Source organism: Cyanistes caeruleus, chromosome 10 (genome assembly GCF_971803275.1).
Source record: "Cyanistes caeruleus chromosome 10, bCyaCae1.hap1.1, whole genome shotgun sequence".
Taxonomy (NCBI): Eukaryota; Metazoa; Chordata; class Aves; order Passeriformes; family Paridae; genus Cyanistes; species Cyanistes caeruleus.
This window is the reverse complement of record NC_141710.1, coordinates 2,877,402-2,899,558: the sequence shown is the minus strand read 5'-3', so window position 1 is coordinate 2,899,558 and position 22,157 is coordinate 2,877,402. Positions and strand designations below refer to the sequence as shown.

Below are 22,157 nucleotides of genomic sequence, written 5' to 3'. Positions count from 1 at the left end.
TAGAATATGCTTTACTGCAGAAAATCCTTTTCTCACCCCTCAAAGAATAAGGAAATGAGCAAGTTGCCATGGGATGAGGTATATTTGTTGTGGTTTAAGAGCAAGAAGATTACCAGTAGCCAGTAGAGCAAGTAAATTATCACTAGTCTAGATCAACTGTAGTGTTTTCCATAGGGTTGCTATGGTTGGCCTATGTTAAAAGGAACGTCATGTTCTTAGCAAGGCCTTGTGTAATAGCTGGCATGAGTGTCCTGTAGACACTGTATTATACTCATAACATTACCACATCATAATTACTAGATAATCAGGTGTTTCTGAAAAGGAATTTTTGTCTCCAGTTTTGATTACATGGCCTAGAATGCCTCTATAAGGATGGTGGATTATAGAGATTTTTACCTGGATTGTCTTACTGCCTTCATACTTTCCACATTCAGTTATATCCCTGTAGTGCAAGTTTTAAACTGTTTTAATATTCATTATGTTAACTTAGCTTGTCAAGCACTGAACAGCAAAGGAGTCAGTTAATACTTGCATTATTCTTTGTGATATTGTTGTATTGCTCAAAAGGGCTTGTACTTGTTCTTTTGGTTATGGATGAAGTCGGATGCAGAAACTGTTGGTCTTGAAAGTAATGCTGTGCTGTTTTGTGTCCTGTGTAAGAGATACCCGTCATCTTTCCTGCTGTAAGTGCTGACTTAACCTTAACCCCTGCTGTGGCGTCAGGCTGGAACATTGTTCATTGGTGTTGGTCAGCAAAGAAGGCTTTTTTAAAGTAGAACTGACATTTAAAAAGTAGAACCAAAGCTACATTGCCTTTTCTTGTGGAACTCTGCCTTCTGACACTTAGTTTGTGAGGGGATGAGGATGTTTCTTTTTAGACTTCTTTCTGTGAAGTATGTTTAAAGGACATGGGAAAAGAGAAGGTAGCAGTCAAAACTACACTTCAGAGGGCGATAGTTTTGCTATCTGTTGCTGAGATTTCTTGCAGCCCTAGGCTGCTTTTGTGAAATAGTGTGGCAGAGAAGAGCAGAATGAAGAGGGGCCGGATGATCTGAGCATCTGTAAAGTGAGTGGAGATGTTTGCAGTGCCTCTTGGAGCACGTTGTGGCCTGCTGCCGGGAGCCAGCAGCCATGTGTAGTAGGCAGGCACCGAACACATGGGACTGCACATGCCTGGCTGTCCATGCCGGGATCTGAGGCTCTGCTAAGTGGCTTAGCACATCACCAGGCACGCTTGTGCAGCCTGCTCGTACTCTGCCTGCCCGCGCTGCTGGGACGTGAGCAGGCTGCTGTGTCCTGCTCTGTGTTTCCAGAGGACATGGGCAGGCTGCTGTGCCTCTGCTCTGTATTTCCAGGGGACATGGGCAGGCTGCTGTGTCCTGCTCTGTATTTCCAGGGGACATGGGCAGGCTGCTGTGCCTCTGCTCTGTGTTTCCAGGGGACATGGGCAGGCTGCTGTGTCCTGCTCTGTGTTTCCAGAGGACATGGGCAGGCTGCTGTGTCCTGGTCTGTATTTCCAGAGGACATGGGCAGGCTGCTGTGTCCTGGTCTGTATTTCCAGAGGACATGGGCAGGCTGCTGTGCCTCTGCTCTGTATTTCCAGGGGACATGGGCAGGCTGCTGTGCCCCTGCTCTGTGTTTCCAGGGGACATGGGCAGGCTGCTGTGCCCCTGCTCTGTATTTCCAGGGGACATGGGCAGGCTGCTGTGTCCTGGTCTGTATTTCCAGAGGACATGGGCAGGCTGCTGTGTCCTGCTCTGTATTTCCAGAGGACATGGGCAGGCTGCTGTGCCTCTGCTCTGTATTTCCAGGGGACATGGGCAGGCTGCTGTGCCCCTGCTCTGTGTTTCCAGGGGACATGGGCAGGCTGCTGTGCCCCTGCTCTGTATTTCCAGGGGACATGGGCAGGCTGCTGTGTCCTGGTCTGTATTTCCAGAGGACATGGGCAGGCTGCTGTGTCCTGCTCTGTATTTCCAGAGGACATGGGCAGGCTGCTGTGCCTCTGCTCTGTATTTCCAGGGGACATGGGCAGGCTGCTGTGCCCCTGCTCTGTGTTTCCAGGGGACATGGGCAGGCTGCTGTGCCTCTGCTCTGTGTTTCCAGGGGACATGGGCAGGCTGCTGTGTCCTGGTCTGTATTTCCAGAGGACATGGGCAGGCTGCTGTGTCCTGCTCTGTATTTCCAGGGGACATGGGCAGGCTGCTGTGTCCTGGTCTGTATTTCCAGAGGACATGGGCAGGCTGCTGTGCCTCTGCTCTGTGTTTCCAGGGGACATGGGCAGGCTGCTGTGTCCTGGTCTGTATTTCCAGGGGACATGGGCAGGCTGCTGTGTCCTGGTCTGTATTTCCAGGGGACATGGGCAGGCTGCTGTGCCTCTGCTCTGTATTTCCAGGGGACATGGGCAGGCTGCTGTGCCTCTGCTCTGTGTTTCCAGGGGACATGGGCAGGCTGCTGTGTCCTGGTCTGTATTTCCAGGGGACATGGGCAGGCTGCTGTGCCTCTGCTCTGTATTTCCAGGGGACATGGGCAGGCTGCTGTGCCTCTGCTCTGTATTTCCAGGGGACATGGGCAGGCTGCTGTACCTCTGCTCTGTATTTCCAGGGGACATGGGCAGGCTGCTGTGCCCCTGCTCTGTATTTCCAGGGGACGTGGGCAGGCTGCTGTGTTCTGGTCTGTATTTCCAGAGGACATGGGCAGGCTGCTGTGCCTCTGCTCTGTGTTTCCAGGGGACATGGGCAGGCTGCTGTGTCCTGGTCTGTATTTCCAGGGGACATGGGCAGGCTGCTGTGCCTCTGGTCTGTATTTCCAGGGGACATGGGCAGGCTGCTGTGTCCTGGTCTGTATTTCCAGGGGACATGGGCAGGCTGCTGTGCCTCTGCTCTGTATTTCCAGAGGACATGGGCAGGCTGCTGTGCCTCTGCTCTGTATTTCCAGGGGACGTGGGCAGGCTGCTGTGCCTCTGCTCTGTATTTCTAGGGTTACCTTCAGGTGTCAGTGGGGTCTTTGTCTGGATGCCTGCACCAGTATAGAATCCTCTTACAAGGCCCTCTGTCCCTCTTGAGTTACCAGGGGACAGCAGCAATATACTGAGTCTCCCGTGAGTTGCCCAGGCAGTGGTTCTAAACGGCACATTTTTCCTGCTTATCCAAAGATGAAAGGGAAGTTATGAGAATTTCTGTGTGTGGAAGCTTTTGTAAAGTCAAGAAGTTTTTGTACAGATGTTCTCAGCTACTGGTGATCTGCTGCTGAAGTAGTGTGTGTGGTAGTCCTAGAGGAGCCTCATGAGTTCTGACTTTTTTTTTTGGGAGTGATTTAGACAACTTCAGTTGTAGAATGCAATCAGAAGTGAGGTTAAATTTACCTTCCTTAACATATATAACCATGGAGTATGGTTTTCAGTTTTCCTTAATTTTCTCTGAATAGGAAGGAAAATGTTATTGAGGATGCTGAAGTGGTTATGATTCAACACACTGTTTACACGAGCAAACTGAAATACACAGAAAGCATTTCTTGGGGCAGGAGGATGAGGAGATTCTGCAGGTGGTGTGAGCAGACTGCAGAAGTTCAGTACAAGCAATTGCAGTGTTGATCCTGACAGGATTTGATGCTGGGAAAGAAACCTCATCTGTATGCCAAAATGTCTGGGAAAGACTTTAGTTTTGCCTCCACCTGTTTTTGAGCATACCATGGTAATTCTTAACATTTGATTTTTCTTATAGGTAGAATAGCTAGAGATGGGCAGAGATTTCCTGGTATAGATGGCTTTTTTTTAAAGTAGAACTGACTTTTAAAAAGTAGAACCAAAGCTACATTGCCTTTCTAACATCCTGTCCTGAAGCAGAGGCAATTCACTGTTAAATAACACCTGCAATTTATTGTAATTGAAGCTTAGGGAGACAAGATGAAGTGGTGAGAATGTCTAGTACTTGTGGTTTTTTTTCTTGGTTTCACTTCCTATCCTCCTTATTCCTTGCAGCTTTTGTATCTTAGTACAGTTTTTGTGCTTGACCTTATTACATGTACTTTTATGTTTCTGCTTAGTTTCTTTAATTGTACAAAGATGTTCAGTGAATAAAGCAGTTATTGATTTCAATTATATCTCTGCCATGGTTCTCCTGTGACTTGAGCTCTTATTTCAGCATTAATACATCCAACTCCTAGGACAAGTACATGGTGTTTGTTAGGTTGCTGCGGTTTTTGGAGTGGATTATTGATGGGATGGGGACAAGAATTTATTTGGCACAGTGCCTTCCAGAAGGGGACTTTAATTCTGACTGAAATTTTGGACAGGGTGTGAACCACAGCAGTGTGTGAAGAGAAGCATTAGCCTGGAATACAGTAAATGTGGTGAAAGAATGTCCTTTTTCTGGAAAGAGAGAATACATAGTAGATACGCCAATACACTGCTTAATGGAGATGACAACAAATACTAAAGCTGATGTATGGTATTGAGATAGTTTTAGATCTAGCTTCACCTATAATAAAGGTGAAATATATGCCTGCATGGTGGGACATGATAATTTTTCCCTCCTTTCTGTGACAACACTTGGCAACCTCAAATGTATAATTTTGTCATTTTTTTCAAAAGGGGCAAGAGCTGACATGGAAATATTAAGAGTTATGACTTGATGTTGTGCTTAATTGTCTCTCCAGTTTGACTCAGGAAGACAGTAGCATTTTCTGGTTACAAAGAAAATAAAGTGTTTTTTTAAATTCACACTGCATACAAGTAATTTTGCATACCTTTAGAAGAAGGCACCTTTTCTAAGACTGGAAGCTGGAAAGAAGGATGTCTAGAAATTGGCATGGGACATGTGAAGGAGATGTTTAGTGTCTTTACAAGATGTCTCAGCACAGGCTGGGTTTTTTTTAATAGCAAATCCCCAACCTGTTGGCAATTAAACTTGGCTCTGGGTCAAGTCTCTTATTCAAGGTGAAAGAATAAATTTGAAAGACAGTTTCTGTTTGCTGTTGGGAATGATCAGATCCACTATGGAGTCTTCAGCACAGATGGTGGGTTTAACAGTGCAAGGAATACTTACCTGAAAGGGTAAAATAAACTTTATTTCTGGTCTGGCAGAAATGAGAATTGGGGGGGAGGGGGGTTCTTAGGTTTATAAAGGGAACAGAATTCAGTGGGTAGTTATTCTGTGCATTGCTCAAGGAACTAATTTAGAAGTTAGGTTACAATAATAAATATCAGTAAAATTTCTTGCATTTCCTCTCATCTTGTATTTATAGTCTTTATAATTGTACTTCACCTGTGGAAGAGATATTTTGCATGGTTGGACTTGTATTGCATTATGAAATGTACTTGATTTATCTTTTATAATAAATTTTTATCTTCATTATAAAACTTGATATTCTCTTTTTTTTTAAAATAGGAATATATTGATGACGCTTTGAGATTTTGAAAGATCATGATTAGTACATTCATTGAGGTGAGTGTTTCATGCTGTACTCAAGAAAGTGATTTGTGATATCAGTTCTTTCTTAATGACTCTGAACTTGGGAAGGTGGGAGGTGTCTCTGTGATTCTGTTATTGCTCTTCTGTGTATTTCCTTTGAAATGTTGTGTCAGAGTGCCCAAAACCAGAGATCTTCAGGGCTTTACATTTCTAAAGGCCTGTTGCACAAATCATGAAGTACATGGAGATGCTGTGGCTTCTCTAAATCTTTATGAAACTGGAATTTAGTGTAGTGTCAGTATTAAGATATCATCTGTGTTGTTTGCTGTGCAGATGTTTATTAATAGCTTCCATTTTTTTGATTGCTCATGCAGGTGTTAAGGAACTTCCAATTATGAGGAAAATTTTGAGGTCCAGAAAACCAAGTACCTACTGTTACTTAGATAATCAGGATGATAGCTCAGGAAGAAAAGGGAAAATATTATGCTCCTAAACTTGAATTTAAAAAGGTAGATTATAACTTCCCACAGTGTTTTTTGGTCAGTTGTGCTCTCCTTTGAAAATGAAGAAAAGTTCATTGTTATTGGAGCAAAAAAAGGAGAAATAATTAAAGGAGTACGGTGGAGGAATGTTATCTTTGATGCAAAGAAAATTTATAATGTGCTTTCAATAAATGTGGTCTGATGATGCCACAGTATTGGCCCTAGACAGGAAAGACAGCTGATCTGGGTAGTAATACTGCAATGCAGATGGAATTGTAACTGAGATTTTGAGGATTCACACTACAATGTCTGTTTAGTCTAAATGACTGAGAAAAAAAACCCAAACCAACCTGTTTTTCTATGGCTGGAAAATGTGATCTGAATAGGTTCTAAAATCTGACTCTTTTCAATGCTGCAGGTGTGACTCCAGTTCTCTGCAGAAAGTGAACCTGGTTCAGCTTGGTTTGCCTCCTGTCTCACAGGTGTGTTCCTACAGCAGTTTTCACTCTTTTATACTGTGTAAAGTCTTTTGTGCTTAGAAGAGATGTATATGTCAGTATGGAAGTAAATGAGGAAATATCATAGGTTCTGTATTCTTCATAAACTGAAAAAATTAGACTTCCTTCTGTGGAAAATACTTTATTGGAGATGCTGTCTGTAGTTGAACTCTTCTAGTGTTTTGGGACTTGGGCATACTCAATCACCTGTACATTTCCTCTGAAAAATAATAGAGAGCAAGTAGAATTGGCTGCCTCTAATTCTGCTCTAACTGTTTAAATATAAGTTACTCAAACTGGACATTTTGTTTCAGATAAAAAACCTTGTGATGTAGATTTGTCTTACTTTCTGTTAAATTGTAGAAAGCAAATTTTAGAAGGAGAATTTTTAGTAGTTTTCAAGGATTATTATTTCTTATTGTTTTAATGTCTTCTTAAATGTGTTATTAATTACATGAAACCAATATGATACACAATTAAAATGGTACATGCTATTAGTGTGAATATATCTTCAAATTTAGACTTTTGAAAACCTTTTTTACTTTTTTTAATTGAATATTTTACAGGGAGTTGAGTTAGTGTAAAGGAATTGCAAGAGCTGTCGTTAAACAAGGATTTAGCTGGTGCTGAAAGACATTGCACATTTTCAATGCTCAGGATAAAAACTGAAATCTGCAAGTAGCCCTGGCTACAGCAATTTCTAACACTTCTTTTGGTCAGAAATAAAGCCTATAATTTAAATTATGTATTATCAGTTTATGATAAAAACCAAGTCAAAACATCTAAAGAACCAGTTCATACAGATTTATACCATGATATGAGTATTTTAGAACTTGTATTGGCTTCATGATGTCACACAGGACGGAATGTTGTGAATAAATTCTTCCTTTAGTCTGGCCAACACAAATGTACTTTTAACAGTTGGTAGACGTGCAGCATGTTAAATTAAGGCATGTTAGCATGGGCTGTCTTCCAGAGTGGTTAGCCTGGGATTTGAACACTGTTCAAACATTTCTTCTGCACATTCAGATGAAGCACTTAGAATGATGTAATTGTCTGTCACACAAATGTTGGTCTTCTGAACTTCATATTCTACCATTTCTTTGTGCCACGGGGCAGTGGCATGCACCAACAGAATTAGTTTCATAGATTTGCTAGAAGAACTTTCAGTTTCTTTGTTTTTCATCAAAATTCCCAGTGTTTCTCTTGAGAAACTTTTTATTAGATAGAATAATAGTGTTGATGGACTTCATTAGTAGCAACCTCTGACAATAAAGAAACACTTTTTTGCTGTGATAGTGAGTGAACACTGGCACAGATTGCCCAGAGAGACTATGGAATATCCATTTTTGGGAATACCCAAAATTCATCTGTTGGTGATCCTGAGCCTGCTCTTGGGTAACTCTGCCTGAGCAGGGAGTTGGACATGGTACCTCCAGAAATCTCTTTTGATCTTAATCATTATGGAAATTGAAATTTTGTAACTGCCTGGTAAAATCATTAATGCTTTTACCAATCCTATTGTGATAGAGGGTCATAAAATGATATTGCAACCAAACCTGATGAGCACTTGGAGCTCTGCTGACCACGTCAGGCATTTGGCTCTGTGCCCTGCTGGGCAGGGCAGCCCTGTGTTCCAGTGGCTGTGTCAGCCCATGCAGGCTGTACATAGTGTGATACCACTCTGATTGTGAATCCTAAGGGTTATTTTATCTAGAGCAGAACATGCTATTACTTTAAAACTCTTAAAGATGTTATTTCAGAGCAAAAGTGTTAAAAATGCATATTTGTGTCTTCCTCTGCTGTATGACAGTTTCATGCTTAACCAACATTTATCTGCATAGGAGTGACATAGCTGTGAGCATCTCTCTGGTATCTGTTTGAAGAGGACACTGTTGGGGGGCCCAGGTATTTCTTTTATATTTTATAGTTATAGAGGTGTCCGGACTCTGTAATGGTCAAAGATTTCCAGTAGAAGAGGATGAGACAAGAATTAAATGCATGTGGGAGACTCTGGACCTAGGCACCTCATGCTTTCGATGCTAGCTGGGAGGGAGCTTGATAAACACTTTTGCCACCTTTTCATAGAAAAAACAGGTAAGAAACACACATAATTATTATGATTCATGCTAGTAGAAAGATGCTTCCCCTCCTCTCCTCTAGAGTTTATGCAGAAAGTATATTGTTCTGTGTTTGTGTTATATTTAAACTGGGGTTTTAGTCACACATACACACACACACACATATATATATATATATATATACATATATATATATGTACTCATTCAGAACAATATTTTGGGTATAAACTGGGAGTTACCTTATTTGAAGCCAAAACATTTTTTAGCCTAAACCCATACTTTTAAATTCAGTTTGAGTTTCTTCAGTGAGGAAGCAATCTGATTGGAAGCATTCTCACTGTGGATGCCAGGGCCCTGATCTGATCCTGATTTCCTGGATAGGTGCTGCTGTAAATTCAGGGTGGCACTCAGATGGTTCTGGAACAAGGCTGTGCCCTGATCAGTTCCCCTTGTAAAGTGGCAGCTGAAGGCAGTGGTTAATGAAGATGACCCTTATAACGCTATTAGTAATTCTTACTTGAATAAGAGTCTTGTGTCCGGGATTTTCTTGAGCTGAGAGGTGAATCCTTATCAAAGAGTTGTGAAATAAATACTGTGAAATTGGGATTTTATGGGAGTATTTATGGTATACTAGATTTTGATAATTTTGTAGACATTGACACCTCATTGCTTGTTTAGGAAAAGAGCAAAACTTGTTCATGATTATTTGGAGTGAGTAAGTAATCTAGTAAAAAAGTTCCCTTTCTTTTTTTAAGTAAAAAGATCTCACAAGAAATTATTGAGCATCATTGTTATTGTTTCCTATAATCTGAGAATATTGCCATCTCTTTTTTTCTCCCTTCCTAGAAAAGTCCTAGTGAAGGTATTCTGTTAATTGTTCTTGCCAGGAAAACGTGAAGCTCTCAGTGTTGGTGAAACTGTGCAGTTGAACAAGTCACTTCTTTTATTATTGCTTGTTTTCCAACATTTTCTCCTAACGTTTTTCAACTCCCAAGCATTTAATTATTGTATAATTGCACAGAGAGAATGCATTCATTGTAGATGTTAATTTTCAATCATATCTAGAATTGCGTGATATGACTAAACCCTTGCTACTTATTTGTCATCTAAATAAGAAAACTTTTATAATTTTGCAAAGCAAAAATCCAGAAGACATTTGGAAGTCCTTCTTGTTGACAAGATCTTCAGTAAAATTTAATCCTGGCCGTTAGGAATGTCTCCCATGGGTTCTAGTACATTTAAAAGTACCTAAATATTTACATGTCTATAAGCATAAAATGCAGTGTGGCTCTTACTATGTTGGGAATATTGGTAAGTTGATAGTAGTTGCAAATTTTTGCTCAAATCATGAAATGTTTGCCTCTTACACAGTTCTAGATCATTTTGACTCTGGATTGTTAGTTTCTCATCCTTTATATGCCAGTAGTAAATATTATAGTTTATGTGTGAAAAGAAATCTGGAAAAATCTGTTCTCTGAATATAACCAGATCTCTGCTGAAATAAGATTTTTGGGTTTAAACTTAAAATTTCAGAAGAAATTTGCCTTCTTGGTGTTCTGCAACCCTTCTTAAGAGTGTTTTTTCAAAAACAAGCTCAGTTACTTCTTTCAGAATTTGTCCATACATATTTTGGTCTGGCTTTTTTTGGTGATGTTAGAGTTCAGGCTGTTTCCTTTGTCTTACTGCAGGATAAAGGAGCAACTGTAGGTAATGAATAACCAGAAGACATTTCCTGCCTATCTAACCTGGCAAATCAATGCCCATGTTTGTCCTCAGTGCTCAGTGGAATGGCTTTTTGTGAGCCAGTTACCTTAAAATCAAGTTTAACTGGTGCCAATTTAATAGTAAAAAAGTTTTTATTTATAGAGCCAAAATAGACAACATCCCTTAAAAGTTTAGAGGATGGAGCAAGAAATAAAGAAAAACCTGGCTTCTTTCAAGATCAAACCTAAAAGAGCTCTTTGTGTTTCCATGTTCAAATTCTTACTGAACTTAGTATGGGATGTAATCACCTTCCTCAAACTGGTAACAGGAGAGAACCTCAGTCTGGGGAAACATGCAAGCTTTTGCCTTCCAGTGTTGTTTGGTTAGTGATTGGGAATTTATTCAAGTGTATGAGTGGGATGAATATGTGCAATTTATTATGTCATTTTCCCTGAGCTGAGTTTCAAAGATAATTAATCTCTTTGTGCTGTCTGACCGTCTGTGCTCCTGAAGTGTTTGCACAGCGCTGGTGTCTGCATGCAGATGTTCCACTTAAAGATCTTTCTCTGCTGAGAGTGAAGTCTAGCCAGCTGCATCACTTCTTATCTAAATTGCAGAGCATGGAGGAGGGTTATTGCCAGCCTGAGCTTTTTTCAGTTACTCCAGTCTCTTCTAAGAAAATGTCTCCAAAGTTAGGGCATGAATGAACATCACATTATAAATGAACAAAGCACCAAGATTCCCCCAAAGTAGTAAGGTCTTGTTTTAGAAATGCTTCTCTTTCTTCAGAAAAGGAAAAATTCTTGCAAGTTTATAATACCATTTTTCTTGTTCCTTCCTCTTTACTCTTCCTGTATTCCTTACTCTGGTATGTGCCTCTGGCACTGAGACTTTTGAGATCTTGAAACGGAAGAAATTTTGTGCAAGACAGACTTTGTGACGTTAATCTTCCAGTCTTGCCTAAGAAAACCATTCCAGCTCAGGCTGAGCCAGTTCTGTTTGAAACATACATCTTTAAAGATGGCAAACTTGTGTTTTCTCTATTAGTCAAATATTTTTTTTAATTTTTTTTTCCTCTGGTATGAGTGTCCTTGGGGTCCGAATCGTAGTCACTATAATGTAGTTATTAGGTGTGGACAAAGCTGCAGAAGTTCTGGCATGTTGTTAGTTACAACCAGAAGAAACAGGACTGAATTGCTTCTTGACACAAATTTCTGCCAGGTATCAAGAGGAATAAAATTTACATGGTATCTCCTAAGGGTCAGTGTCTATTTCTTTTCTGTTGGTGACTCTCTTAATTTGTACTCATTGCTTAAAATAAAAATGTTTTTTAAAACCCTGAAAGCTTGACTGTCATTGAATCAATCAACTCTTGTTCAGGAATTATGGGAAATTCCTGAAAAGTTGTTGGATAGCATACAGATTTATTTGTTTATTTACTTAGGGAACAGTTCTCTCCCACCTAAGGAAACACTGCTGAAGTTTCCTACAGATACCTGGTAGAAGCTAGTCTGGGTCAGGGAAAGAAGGGAGGAGAAGAGACAATAGAGGATATTTGGAGGTGGAAAAAAATTACTCACCTGTGGTTTAACAGCTCAGAATTTCAAACCTTAAGACTCTGGGGTTTTTTTTGGTTTGTTTTTTTTTTTGTTGTTATTTGTTTGTTTTGTTTTTTGGTGCATTTTTATTGCCTCTTAAACTTCTAAAGATTACAAAAAAGACTTTGGGGAAAATAATTTTCCAGGGGAAGGTTGTGTAAAAAAAAATACTTGTGAAGAATTCTCATGGCTGGAAATACTACAGCACATGTAATCATCTCTGGCCTCAGAATTCAGCAGAAGAGGTTTCTCATGCCTAAAGACTAATACACAAGATATTTACATCAGAGTAGGAAAGCTGTGGCACTATCACTGTTCTTCCTATAAATGGCACAGTTTTACTGATACTACATTACTGTGACATTGGGCTAATTGAGAGCCTGTCTTTGGTAGTTCATGCTCATAAACCTATCAGTAGTCATTTACATAGTTTTCTTTATAGGAGTAAATAGAGCAGCCCAAAAATTTTATTTTTTTAGTTTTTTAATTTGTGAGACCTCTTTTCCCCATCTCTAAAGAAAATATAATTTCCTAACAGATAGTGGTGTTTTGATTATGGCAGTATTTTTTTCTCATTTATCTAAAGCTCTTTCTAAGTAGCATTTTGTCAGGAAAACAGGAAGGAACTCTAAGCTTACAGAATATAGGATGAGAAATTTCACATCTTGCCTTACATTTGTATACCCCAGACCTCCTTTAAAGGTGATGCTGCAAGTGCCTTTTTTCTTAAAACTTCATTTGAATCGTGATGGGGTTAATTACCTTTATTTATGGAACTCTCACAGAGCTTTACAACCTTGGTGTTCTCTGAGAAATAATAGAATAGATGTCACTTGGGAGATGGCTTTTGAGGGTGGCTGCAGTTATTTAAGCAGAATGCTTTGATTTACACAGCAGTGGGAAGAGCATCCCCTGGGTCCAAATGGATCAGCACATTCCCAGGTACCAAACCTGTGTGGTACAGGGATGTTTGTCTGTGCAGGTGCTCCCTGTGCCACCTTCTGTCCTCCCTGGCTCTGTGCTGTGGTTTTGGTCCCTGGCACAGCCAGGCAGGTGTGGCTGAGCTCAGGCTGTGCCCTGCAGCCCTGGGCACTGAGCTTCACTCCAGGCATCCTGAGGAGGGCAAGTCCTGTCACAGAGATTAAATCAGAGATGAACTATCTGACCTAGTTAATCATTGGCCACCAGAATGTGCCATTGTGACATAATCCTACAGTTTCAGCTCAGAGTAAATACTCTTTTATTGCGTGCTCCGGTTATGTAATTTCCAAGACAGAAGTGGTTAACCTTAGTCCAGAAAATAACTGTCAGAGCTCCTGAAGGGTAATTCAGTGCTGGGATAGTAGAGTTCAATACAGCAGCATATCAGCAGGTCTGTTTTATCTGCATTAAAGTACCTGCAGAGGAAAAAAAGTATATTTTACTCTATTGAAAGGCATTTTTCTATTATCACCTATAATAATTTCTTTATTTCCTTGTAAGGAAAGAAAAAAATTCTATTTTTATACCACTGCTGATAGCTTAAGTGAATGTCCTTAAACTATACTTTTAAATGAAAGCAGATATCTTGCATATTATTTTGATCAAGTGAAGAGACAGATAGTGCTTTCTGGAAAATGCAAAATAAACGTAAAATGTCTGGAAAAACATCATTTAGGAGTGTAAGAAAATAGCTTCCATGTGGTGTTGCTTTGGGGGGAGTTGAATCATGGTGTGTTTTAAATTACTATTGTGTATGTTTTCCATTACAATCTTTCTAAAAAACATAAATATTTATTTATTTGTGTTTAAGACAAAACTGCTGTAGTTAATATTAACTAAACTTGGTTGTGAATTTTTTTATTGACTTATTCCAGTCAGAGGTTTATTAGTTAATAATTGTAATTTTGAATATTTTAAAGGGCCAAAGAGGAAGGAACACACATTGTTCTGTTGTCTTGAAAACAACAGAGATTCTTAACAGAGAATCTTAGTTCATAGTTTTACACTATTGTCTGAGTTGCTGAAATGGATGAGGTTGTGAGTCAGATTAAATGTGATTTTTTTATAAATAAAGTTGAACTGCTCTCCAGTACTCATTTGGTGGTACCTCAGTACTGATCTGTCCTTGATTTACCTCTGTATACACTGATTTTTGAGCCTGATAACATTAGAATTTGGTTTAAAAGCAGGGATATGTTTGTTTTGTTTTTTTTAGCCTTACTTTTCCAAGCAATTTTTATCATATCCCCCCAAAATTAGTGGTAATCAGTAGATAAAATGATTCTCAGGGTTATTCATGGCTTAGAATTTTTGGTGGCAGTGATGAGGTGTGTTTGTGTGTTTAGTTTCCCTGTTCCTGCTGTATGTTCTGTCTGCCTACCTCTATGGCTTTTGTACAAAGAAAGAAATGAAGAGAACAGTAGTGTTCCCTCCCAGCTGATCTTAAAAACACCAAACCCCTAATATAAAACAGAACACCAGCCCAAATTACCTCTAAGTTAAATGAGCAATGCTCTGATGTCTGAATAGAGATTTTTTTCTTTATCAAGGTAAACTGCAAGGCAGTGGAATGCTTTCACTGAAAATCATAGCAGCTGTCATCCAAATCTAGGCAGCCATACTGACAAGGATCAAGCAGGAAAGTAGAAAACTAGGGAATATGTGAACTTTTCAGGAGTTTTTCCATGTTTATTCAACTTTATTTCTTATGTGTGGGTTTTTACTAAAAAATAAATATTATTTTTATGATAAACCATTGTGAGATTTTCAGTTTAAATGAAACACTTCTCCATTCAAATGCTGAATATATTAACCATGAATGTCATTTTTTACTTTCTACAATCAGTGCAAATTCCAGTTCGTCAGCAAGGCAAACAAGAAAATAATTTTTTTTCTTCCTTCCCTTCCTCCTCAGACTTCTGCATCTGTACTTCCAAACAGAATTTGTAAAGAGGGAAAATTCTGAATATGGCTTGATTTGCTCTTGGTCTTGGCAGTGTTTCTGATGAGTGTCCCACGGACTCTGTCAGGTTCTGGGGGTTCTCCTCTAGCACTGAGGAGCAGAACCCTGAGCAGCAGCCTTGGATCAGTAGAAGCATTTCTCCATCATTCTCTTTAAAAGAGCAGCTCAAGATGAGTGATTATTCTGGACTTCCAAGTGACCACAGCCAGATGATTGCTGAAGATTCAGAAATTCAAGCAAAGCCTGAACACTCTCATGAAGTTCTTCAGGAAGATATTGAAATGAGCAGTGGCTCCAGTGGAAATGATTCCAGTGGAAATGACTCCAGTGGGAATGACACAAATGAAAACTATTCAAGTGGGCATGATTCTCATGGTCATGAATCTGATGAAAATGGGAAGGATTCAGCAATGCTTATGGAATCTTCAGACTGTCATAAAAGGTAGTAGCTATTATTAAATACGTTTCACTTTTATTTTTGCCCCTAAAAACCTTTTTTCATTTGAATCAATATTTCTGAATAATAACTAAGGCATAAAGCCTCTTCAGCATGGAGCTGAGTATGCTACATAAGTTCTACTCTCATGTGATGTAAAATGTAATTTAACATAATTCATAAAGAAAAGGTCTCTGGTGTTTTCATCATTTGCATCTTCCTTATTATCGTGAGCTTAACTTGCCTTATTTATTAATTTTCTTGTAAACCAACTTCTGTAATTGTATATCAAAACCTGTCAATTGACTCTTATGTGTGAGGATGCAACCAAGCTATTTTAATCTTTTCAATAATAGTTTACAGAGAAAAGCTATATTAAGAACCACCTCCCTAGTAGTCCTGGGAGGACCAGGGTGTTTGGACTCAGTGATCCTTATGGGTCCTTTCCAACTCAAGCTGTTCTTTGCTGCTTAGATAAATGTATACAGCTTAATGCTCATTTGTTGTACCACACAGAAGCTTTTAAAATTTAGGATGGGGTTTTTGTGGGTTGTTTGTTTTTTTTTAAGGGAGACAGTCATTAATTGAAAATAAAAAGCTACAATGAGCTAAAAGTTGTTTGTTAAGTTTTCAACTATTAATCTTTTTCTCTTTTCCTTATTCTAGTTCAAGTTCAAATGCATTTAGTCTGATGATTGCAAACTCTGAACACAATCAGTCTAGCAGTGGATGCAGGTAAATTAGTGGGCATATTATTCATTAATTTAGATGTATGCTAAATGCTGAAAACTAAATAATGTTGAATTTTGTTTCTTTTGTTTTGTTTTGCCTCAACCTGGATGACTACACAAGAAATCCTGTCTTTGATTTCTTCCTGTCCATAATCAGTATGTCATGTAGCATGTCATGTTAACCACTTGATTAAATTTGAGCTTTTGGTTGCTGTTCTATGCAAGTTGTGTGATAAAGTCCTGTTACTTTGTTTTGATTTGATAGATTAATTCTGTAATTATTTTTTTTGTGGGTCCCATTGAATACTGCTTCAGTTACAATGGGGTTTTGTAGCTTTTAAATTTTTTTTGCTCTTCAGAATTTAGAATCTGAGCCTGGTGATGTGTTAACATCAGAATTCACCACTGAGCTATTGAATTCACCATTGGGTTATTCCTGGTGTCCAGCAGCTGGGTCACCTGCCTCTCCTGTGTTCCATTTGCTGGGATTACACCCCCAGGGTGTAAGGATAAGGATACACGGACACCAGCTGCAGGGATGAATCTCTGTATGAACTCTGCTTCTGTCCCTGACAGCCTTGAAGAGCCTAGTATCTTGAAGGCTCATATTTAGACACTTCAGAGTGCCCTGCTGCACTTGTGTTTTTAAATCAGCTTTTTTTGACTCAACTTTTAATTCAGATCAGGAGATCAAAGCCTGGTCCTGAGCAGATCAGTGATATCTAGCTAGAGCATGCTGACGTTAAGACCCACATCTAAGACCTGCCTACCTAAATGTGTTTCTACCTGATGCAGTTCCTAGAAAAGTGGCAAATTCAAATTATTCCTATGCACCATTTGGTGCTTACTCAACATATTTTCTGTGTCTGCCTTGCAGGCACCTGGAGATTTGTTCCATGCTGTATTTTCAACTGGAAATTGTGATCTAGAGTTTGTGTTGCTTAATGTGAAAAAGTGCACCAAAGGCATTTATTATCTTTGTTTCCCACTGATTCTGTTTCCTTCACTGTGAGATCTTGGAGGGGGTTACTTGCTGTAGTTTTTTTGGTGTTTAAATTTTAAATTTTATTAATAGCTCTCTGCTTAGAAATAATTAGGAATCCAGAGTGTTCTCCCTAGCCATCGGGCACAGTGCTAGACGGCACAGAGCAGAACCTGATGATCATTTGGGAATGGGAGAATGAAGAAATCTAGAGAATGGTCTTTAAAGAGAAGACTAAAGTAGGCTTCATCTTTGATTCAGACTACTGGCATTTGCATTCAGTATCAGTGCCAACCAACAACTCTTGTTTAGTATCTGTAGGTACCTTCCCAGTTTGCTGTCCACAAAAAACAAAATGAAAACCTCGTATCTTTATAGAGCTTGTTTATTCTGTCCTCTGCAAGTGCCACCTTCCCTGTGGCTGCCTGCTGAGCTACTGCTCTCTGGAAAAAAACATTTTGGAGCTGTGTAATTTATTTTCAAGAATGTCCATCTCCTATATTTGCTGCTGCCGTAGGCTAATTTGGAAAGGTTTTTTTTCTTGCAGAAGTCTGAGCAATGAGACTCTTGCATGAGTCTTCTCTCATGAAGCAGTCTGTATTCTGAGAGTACAAATCAGCAGCATGCTCAATTATTTCATAATCTTTCCTCTCTCTCTTTTTCCCTACTGCCAGCGTGGAGGGTTCTTCTATGAACCTCTGTTAACAAAGCCCTGTTTGATTGCAGCAGTCCAAACTGTCAAGCCACGTTGTACACGTGATTTTAATACACAGCATGAACATAGTGTTTCCCAAGGGAGTACTATAGCCTTTTGTTTGATCCCTTGCCATTATTTCTTGGTACAAAATGACCAGTGAGTAAATGAATGCTGCGTTTCTCACAGTGCATTGTGATGAGAGCAAGAACAATGTGTGTTCTCTAGTACAGCTTTGTCACTTTGCAAGCATTTTTGGTAATGATTTATCTACCTTTTCAAGCTCTTAAAACCTCTCAGAAAAATCCTCTTGAAAATTACTTGGCAGCTGAAGCTGCTTTTCTGGCTGCTTCAATCAGGCAGTGCAGTTGCCAGGACTATTGTTTCTAGAGCAGTGCCCAGGGTAACTTCTTACAGATTATCAGCCATGACCATCAGGTGGTAAGAGAAGACTTCCCTTTGGAAGGGAAAAAATTTTTAGGAATATTTAAGAACAGCTCTATATTCCTTTTGATCATTGTGAATGATCAGCTTTTAAAATCTTCAATGTGAAGGACAAGGTGATTTATCATTGAAATTCCTTCCTGCTCCTCTGCCATCCACCTTTGCTGTCCTCTCCCTCACTTCCCTCACCTCCCTTTCTCCTTTTTGATTGTGTCAGCACCTCTCAATAATGGGAAGAGATAGCAGGAACTGGAAAGGAGAGTGATAACTTTCTGATATTGGTGCTGATAATCTCTGTAGTTTGTTCTTCTACACTGAGACACTCTGCTGACAGCACCTGAGAACTGTGAATGCAGCTTCTATCTCCAGCCTCCTCTGATTCTTTTCATTACAAATTTAGTCAGGTTCCTTATCTTATTTAATGTATTGCCATGCTTAGCTGGGACACATTATTCAAAGGATTTCTCCATTTGTTTTGTTAACTTGATGCTCTCCCTTGCCATGCCCTTTTCAGGGAGCTTTCTCAGGAGAACCTGCTCGAACAGGAGGTGAAGACTTGAACAAACCTCCTGCTCCTCTCCTTTGAAGTCCTTGAACATTTCTGAGTTTGATTTTGAAAAGAGCTAAGGAAAATACCACTAAAAAGGGAGGAGGGGGACTGTGGCAAAGAAAAAGAAAAAAGAAATTTTGTGGTGCTTGGGCATATGTACTTTGCACATATGAAGTATGTTTTACTATCACACTCCACGTGGTGGTAAATCTTTGATTTTAAATGGTCATGTAAGAATTTCCATAAGTTCTGGAAGCTGATTCTGAGTACTAGCAAAGTTCATGAGGCTGGTGGTACAAATTGGATGTGGATGACAAGTGTCAGAGTATGTTTGGGCTTCTCATAGGATGATGTGTCACTTCAAGCATTCAAGTGATGTTGTGTTTTTTGTTCTTCATCTTACAGTAGTGAGCAGTCCACTAAAGCCAAAACACAAAAGGAATTGCTGAAAACACTGCAGGAGCTGAAAGCTCACCTTCCTTCTGAGAAGAGAGTCAAAGGCAAATCCAGTGTCCTAACAACGTTGAAATATGCCCTTAAAAGCATTAAACAAGTTAAAGGTAATAAAGTGTGATTCTGCCTAGATAATGCCAACCTGGCTAAAGTGAAACTTTCAAAATAGGAATTTAAATAAACATAGCTCTACACAGAGAACTGTATTATGGATGACAACCTTTCTAACCAGATATTTTCATGTTATTCTCATTTGTTGGCTTTGTTAACTTGTTCCTTTGGGAGCTGAAGCAGCTCTCTAGAGGCTTAATATTTTACTGCTGTTTGGTTGAGTTAGAAAATTGATTTGAAAACAATTCAACAATTTCGTACTGTTTGAGCTGTCAGGCTAAAATATGTGACCATTCATATATGGGTAGATCAAGATGTGTACATTTGTATGAGTTACTGATGAGGAAGCCCTACCAGGGAAAATTATGTACTTGGAATAGTGCCTACATTTCCCAACTTCTGCATTTATGCCCAAAGATATTTTTGCCATTTACTACTCCTGGTCTAGGTGTTTATTGATAATCTTATATTATTAATAAATGAATACTAATAATATATTATTACTATGTATTATTATATTATTATATAATTACTATATTATTAGTATCCATCTATTATTAATATATTAATACTATTATTAACATTTATAATTTTTGTTGTTGTTGTTCTCATGTAGCCAATGAGGAATATTACCAGTTGTTGATGATTAATGAATCCCAGCCTGCTGGTCTCAATGTATCATCTTACACAGTGGAAGAAGTGGAGACTATAACCTCAGAATACATTGTGAAAAATGCGGTGAGTACGGTGCCCTGAGTCTCAGTGTGTATTGAAAATGCTTCTTGGAGCTGGAATTTTCAGTCATGCCTTCTTCTCACAAGGGGAGGGTTGATAGCTAGGCCAGAAAGCTGAAGAAACTGCCTTTAGCCTTCCAGGGGATGTTGAGAAACTCTGAACCTTTTCAGACTTGGCAAACTTGTTTCTGTTGGTTAAGTGGGAAATAAACAGGCTTCAGCTCCCTGATCCTCTGAATTGTGCCTTGTGCCTGGAGCTGGTGCTGGGACACCTCTCTATGTGCATGTGATACAGAGCACTGCAAAAGTTGGAGAGCTAACTCTTTCCAAATCTTAGTCGAGCCACATGATGAATCACTTCAGCTGATTCTTAAGTTATTTAATGTTTCACCAGTTCTTTCTGTTAGTCTGACTGAAGAGTGACAAAAGTATTGGAATCACTGTGTCCTTTCCTGTGGGATTTGTCTGGTCTGTGACTGTGGGGTGCAGTTATGCTGTGTTCTCACAGAGATGAGAACAGCTAGGACCATCACTGTAGTTCTAGCAGTGAAATGATAACCTGAATGATTTTTTAAATTATATTTATTTCCATATTACTAGTATTTTATATGTTATGGAGTCTTCAAAAAATAATGGCATCTAGATATATTAGTCTACTTTCTACTACTTTTTTGAACTGCAACCTGTGTTTGAATATATGAAGTTTGAATTCTCTAAAACAAGAGTATGATGGGGGATGTTCCTTAGGTGGAAGTAGGTGAGTTTTGTTGAATCTGTGAATAGTAAAGGCTGCCCACAAGGTGAAATAAATAGGAAATGTAGAGTACAACTGAGAAATTCAGCCAAATGTTATAAACATTGTTCAGTGAATGTGAATATGCATTTGTGAAAGCAGCGTTCTGCTGGTGGCTCTTCAATTCCTGTGCAGTGTTTGTGAATGGAGAACTAAAGGTTGTGGTGCAGGGAGCTCCTGTATGGCAGGAAGAGAAACAATACAAGTGTGTGGCACTTCTTCCCACCTGTGTACTCACTGTTTTTTACCAAGTGGTTTAGAGCCCTAACACAAACAAAAATTCCTTTCAAAAATTTCATAAAAGTACGTCATGTCTGTAACAAGCACAGGGAAAATGTGAAGTTATATAGTTGGAAGGTCATTAATTCCTAATTTGTAAATACATTCTGCATCAAAGAACTGTAGACAATGATATCTAGGGCTTATGATCCAGTAAATAGTAGTGTATTATTCTCAATAATCATGGAAAAAATATTCTGTGTCTACTTGATGAGCAGATTCATTGTGTTGAACGACATCTGTAATAAAATTAAATTTTCTTAATTCTCATTTTGAACTTACTTATGTTTTTGTATCTTAAATTCTTGTTTTTCTCAGAAATAAATGCTGCACTGAAGAATGTTCCAAACTGTCTAAATAAATTGAGACTTTTTTTTTTTTTAGGATATGTTTGCTGTAGCTGTGTCTTTGATAACTGGGAAAATTCTGTACATCTCTGATCAAGCTTCTTCTATTCTCCGCTGCAAGAGGGGTTATTTTAAAAATGCCAAATTTGTGGAGTTCTTGGCACCTCAGGATGTCAGTGTGTTCTATACTTCCACCACCCCATACAGATTACCATCATGGAACATTTGCAATAGAGCTGGTGAGTGGTCTCAACAGAAGATATTTCTCTGACCTGCTTTCAGTCATGCAAATTCAAGTACTTGCACTGATTTTGAATCTCCTTCCATCCTTCCCCATCACCTTTTGAGGGTGTAGCACAGGGGCATTATTAGAAGACCTCTGAACAACACTAGGTGTACAAATTTGTTATATAAATTAGCAGCATTTGTCTGTTGGTTTAAAGTCTTCTCAATGTCATCATTTATCAGTTCTTATTCCCCTTTCAGCCAGATGATGAATGAAAACAAAGTAGGAATTCATGTTGAATGGTGAATTTAGTTTCCACTTGTACTAGCAGTCAAATGAAAACAGTTTTCCTTCACATTTTCTCTTCCTCAAGTATAAAGGGGACAATGCTCTGTCTCCTTCCTTTTAAAATGGTTATGATTTGAATACTGGACACGTTGATTATGGTGTAGAGAAATGTGTTTCAGCTGTCATCACTGTGCAGTCACCAAGTGTAATCACAGCTCTCTTCTTCTAGCCTTAGAAAAAATTATATTGGGCATAATTAATGGTGAAGAATCAGATGTCTCAGGGCACTTGATATTTGTTTGTGGTAGGACTGTTTTACAGTACCTACAGCTGTTAGTCATTGAGAAATATCTATCAACTATTTCAACTAAGGAC

The 22,157-nt window shown here is 39.1% G+C and overlaps 1 protein-coding gene across 36 annotated transcripts in view; it reads left to right on the top strand.

Annotated features, from left to right (window-relative positions):
* Positions 1 to 22,157, top strand: part of PER2 (period circadian regulator 2) — a 48,043-nt gene that overhangs the window by 3,472 nt on the left and 22,414 nt on the right. For 6 of the 36 annotated variants that reach the window (XM_086844197.1, XM_086844195.1, XM_086844194.1 and 3 more), the window contains exons 2-9: positions 5,385 to 5,441; positions 6,309 to 6,372; positions 8,324 to 8,484; positions 14,667 to 15,156; positions 15,817 to 15,885; positions 18,957 to 19,111; positions 19,732 to 19,853; positions 21,306 to 21,507. In XM_086844197.1, the coding sequence (XP_086700323.1) occupies positions 14,885 to 15,156; positions 15,817 to 15,885; positions 18,957 to 19,111; positions 19,732 to 19,853; positions 21,306 to 21,507 (820 nt within the window). In that variant the 5' untranslated portion in view covers positions 5,385 to 5,441; positions 6,309 to 6,372; positions 8,324 to 8,484; positions 14,667 to 14,884. Of the gene's footprint in view, positions 1 to 5,384; positions 5,442 to 5,782; positions 5,918 to 6,308; positions 6,373 to 8,231; positions 8,485 to 14,666; positions 15,157 to 15,816; positions 15,886 to 18,956; positions 19,112 to 19,731; positions 19,854 to 21,305; positions 21,508 to 22,157 lie in introns of all 36 variants that reach the window. The other 30 variants (XM_086844220.1, XM_086844202.1, XM_086844201.1 and 27 more) reach the window with 10 other exon arrangements.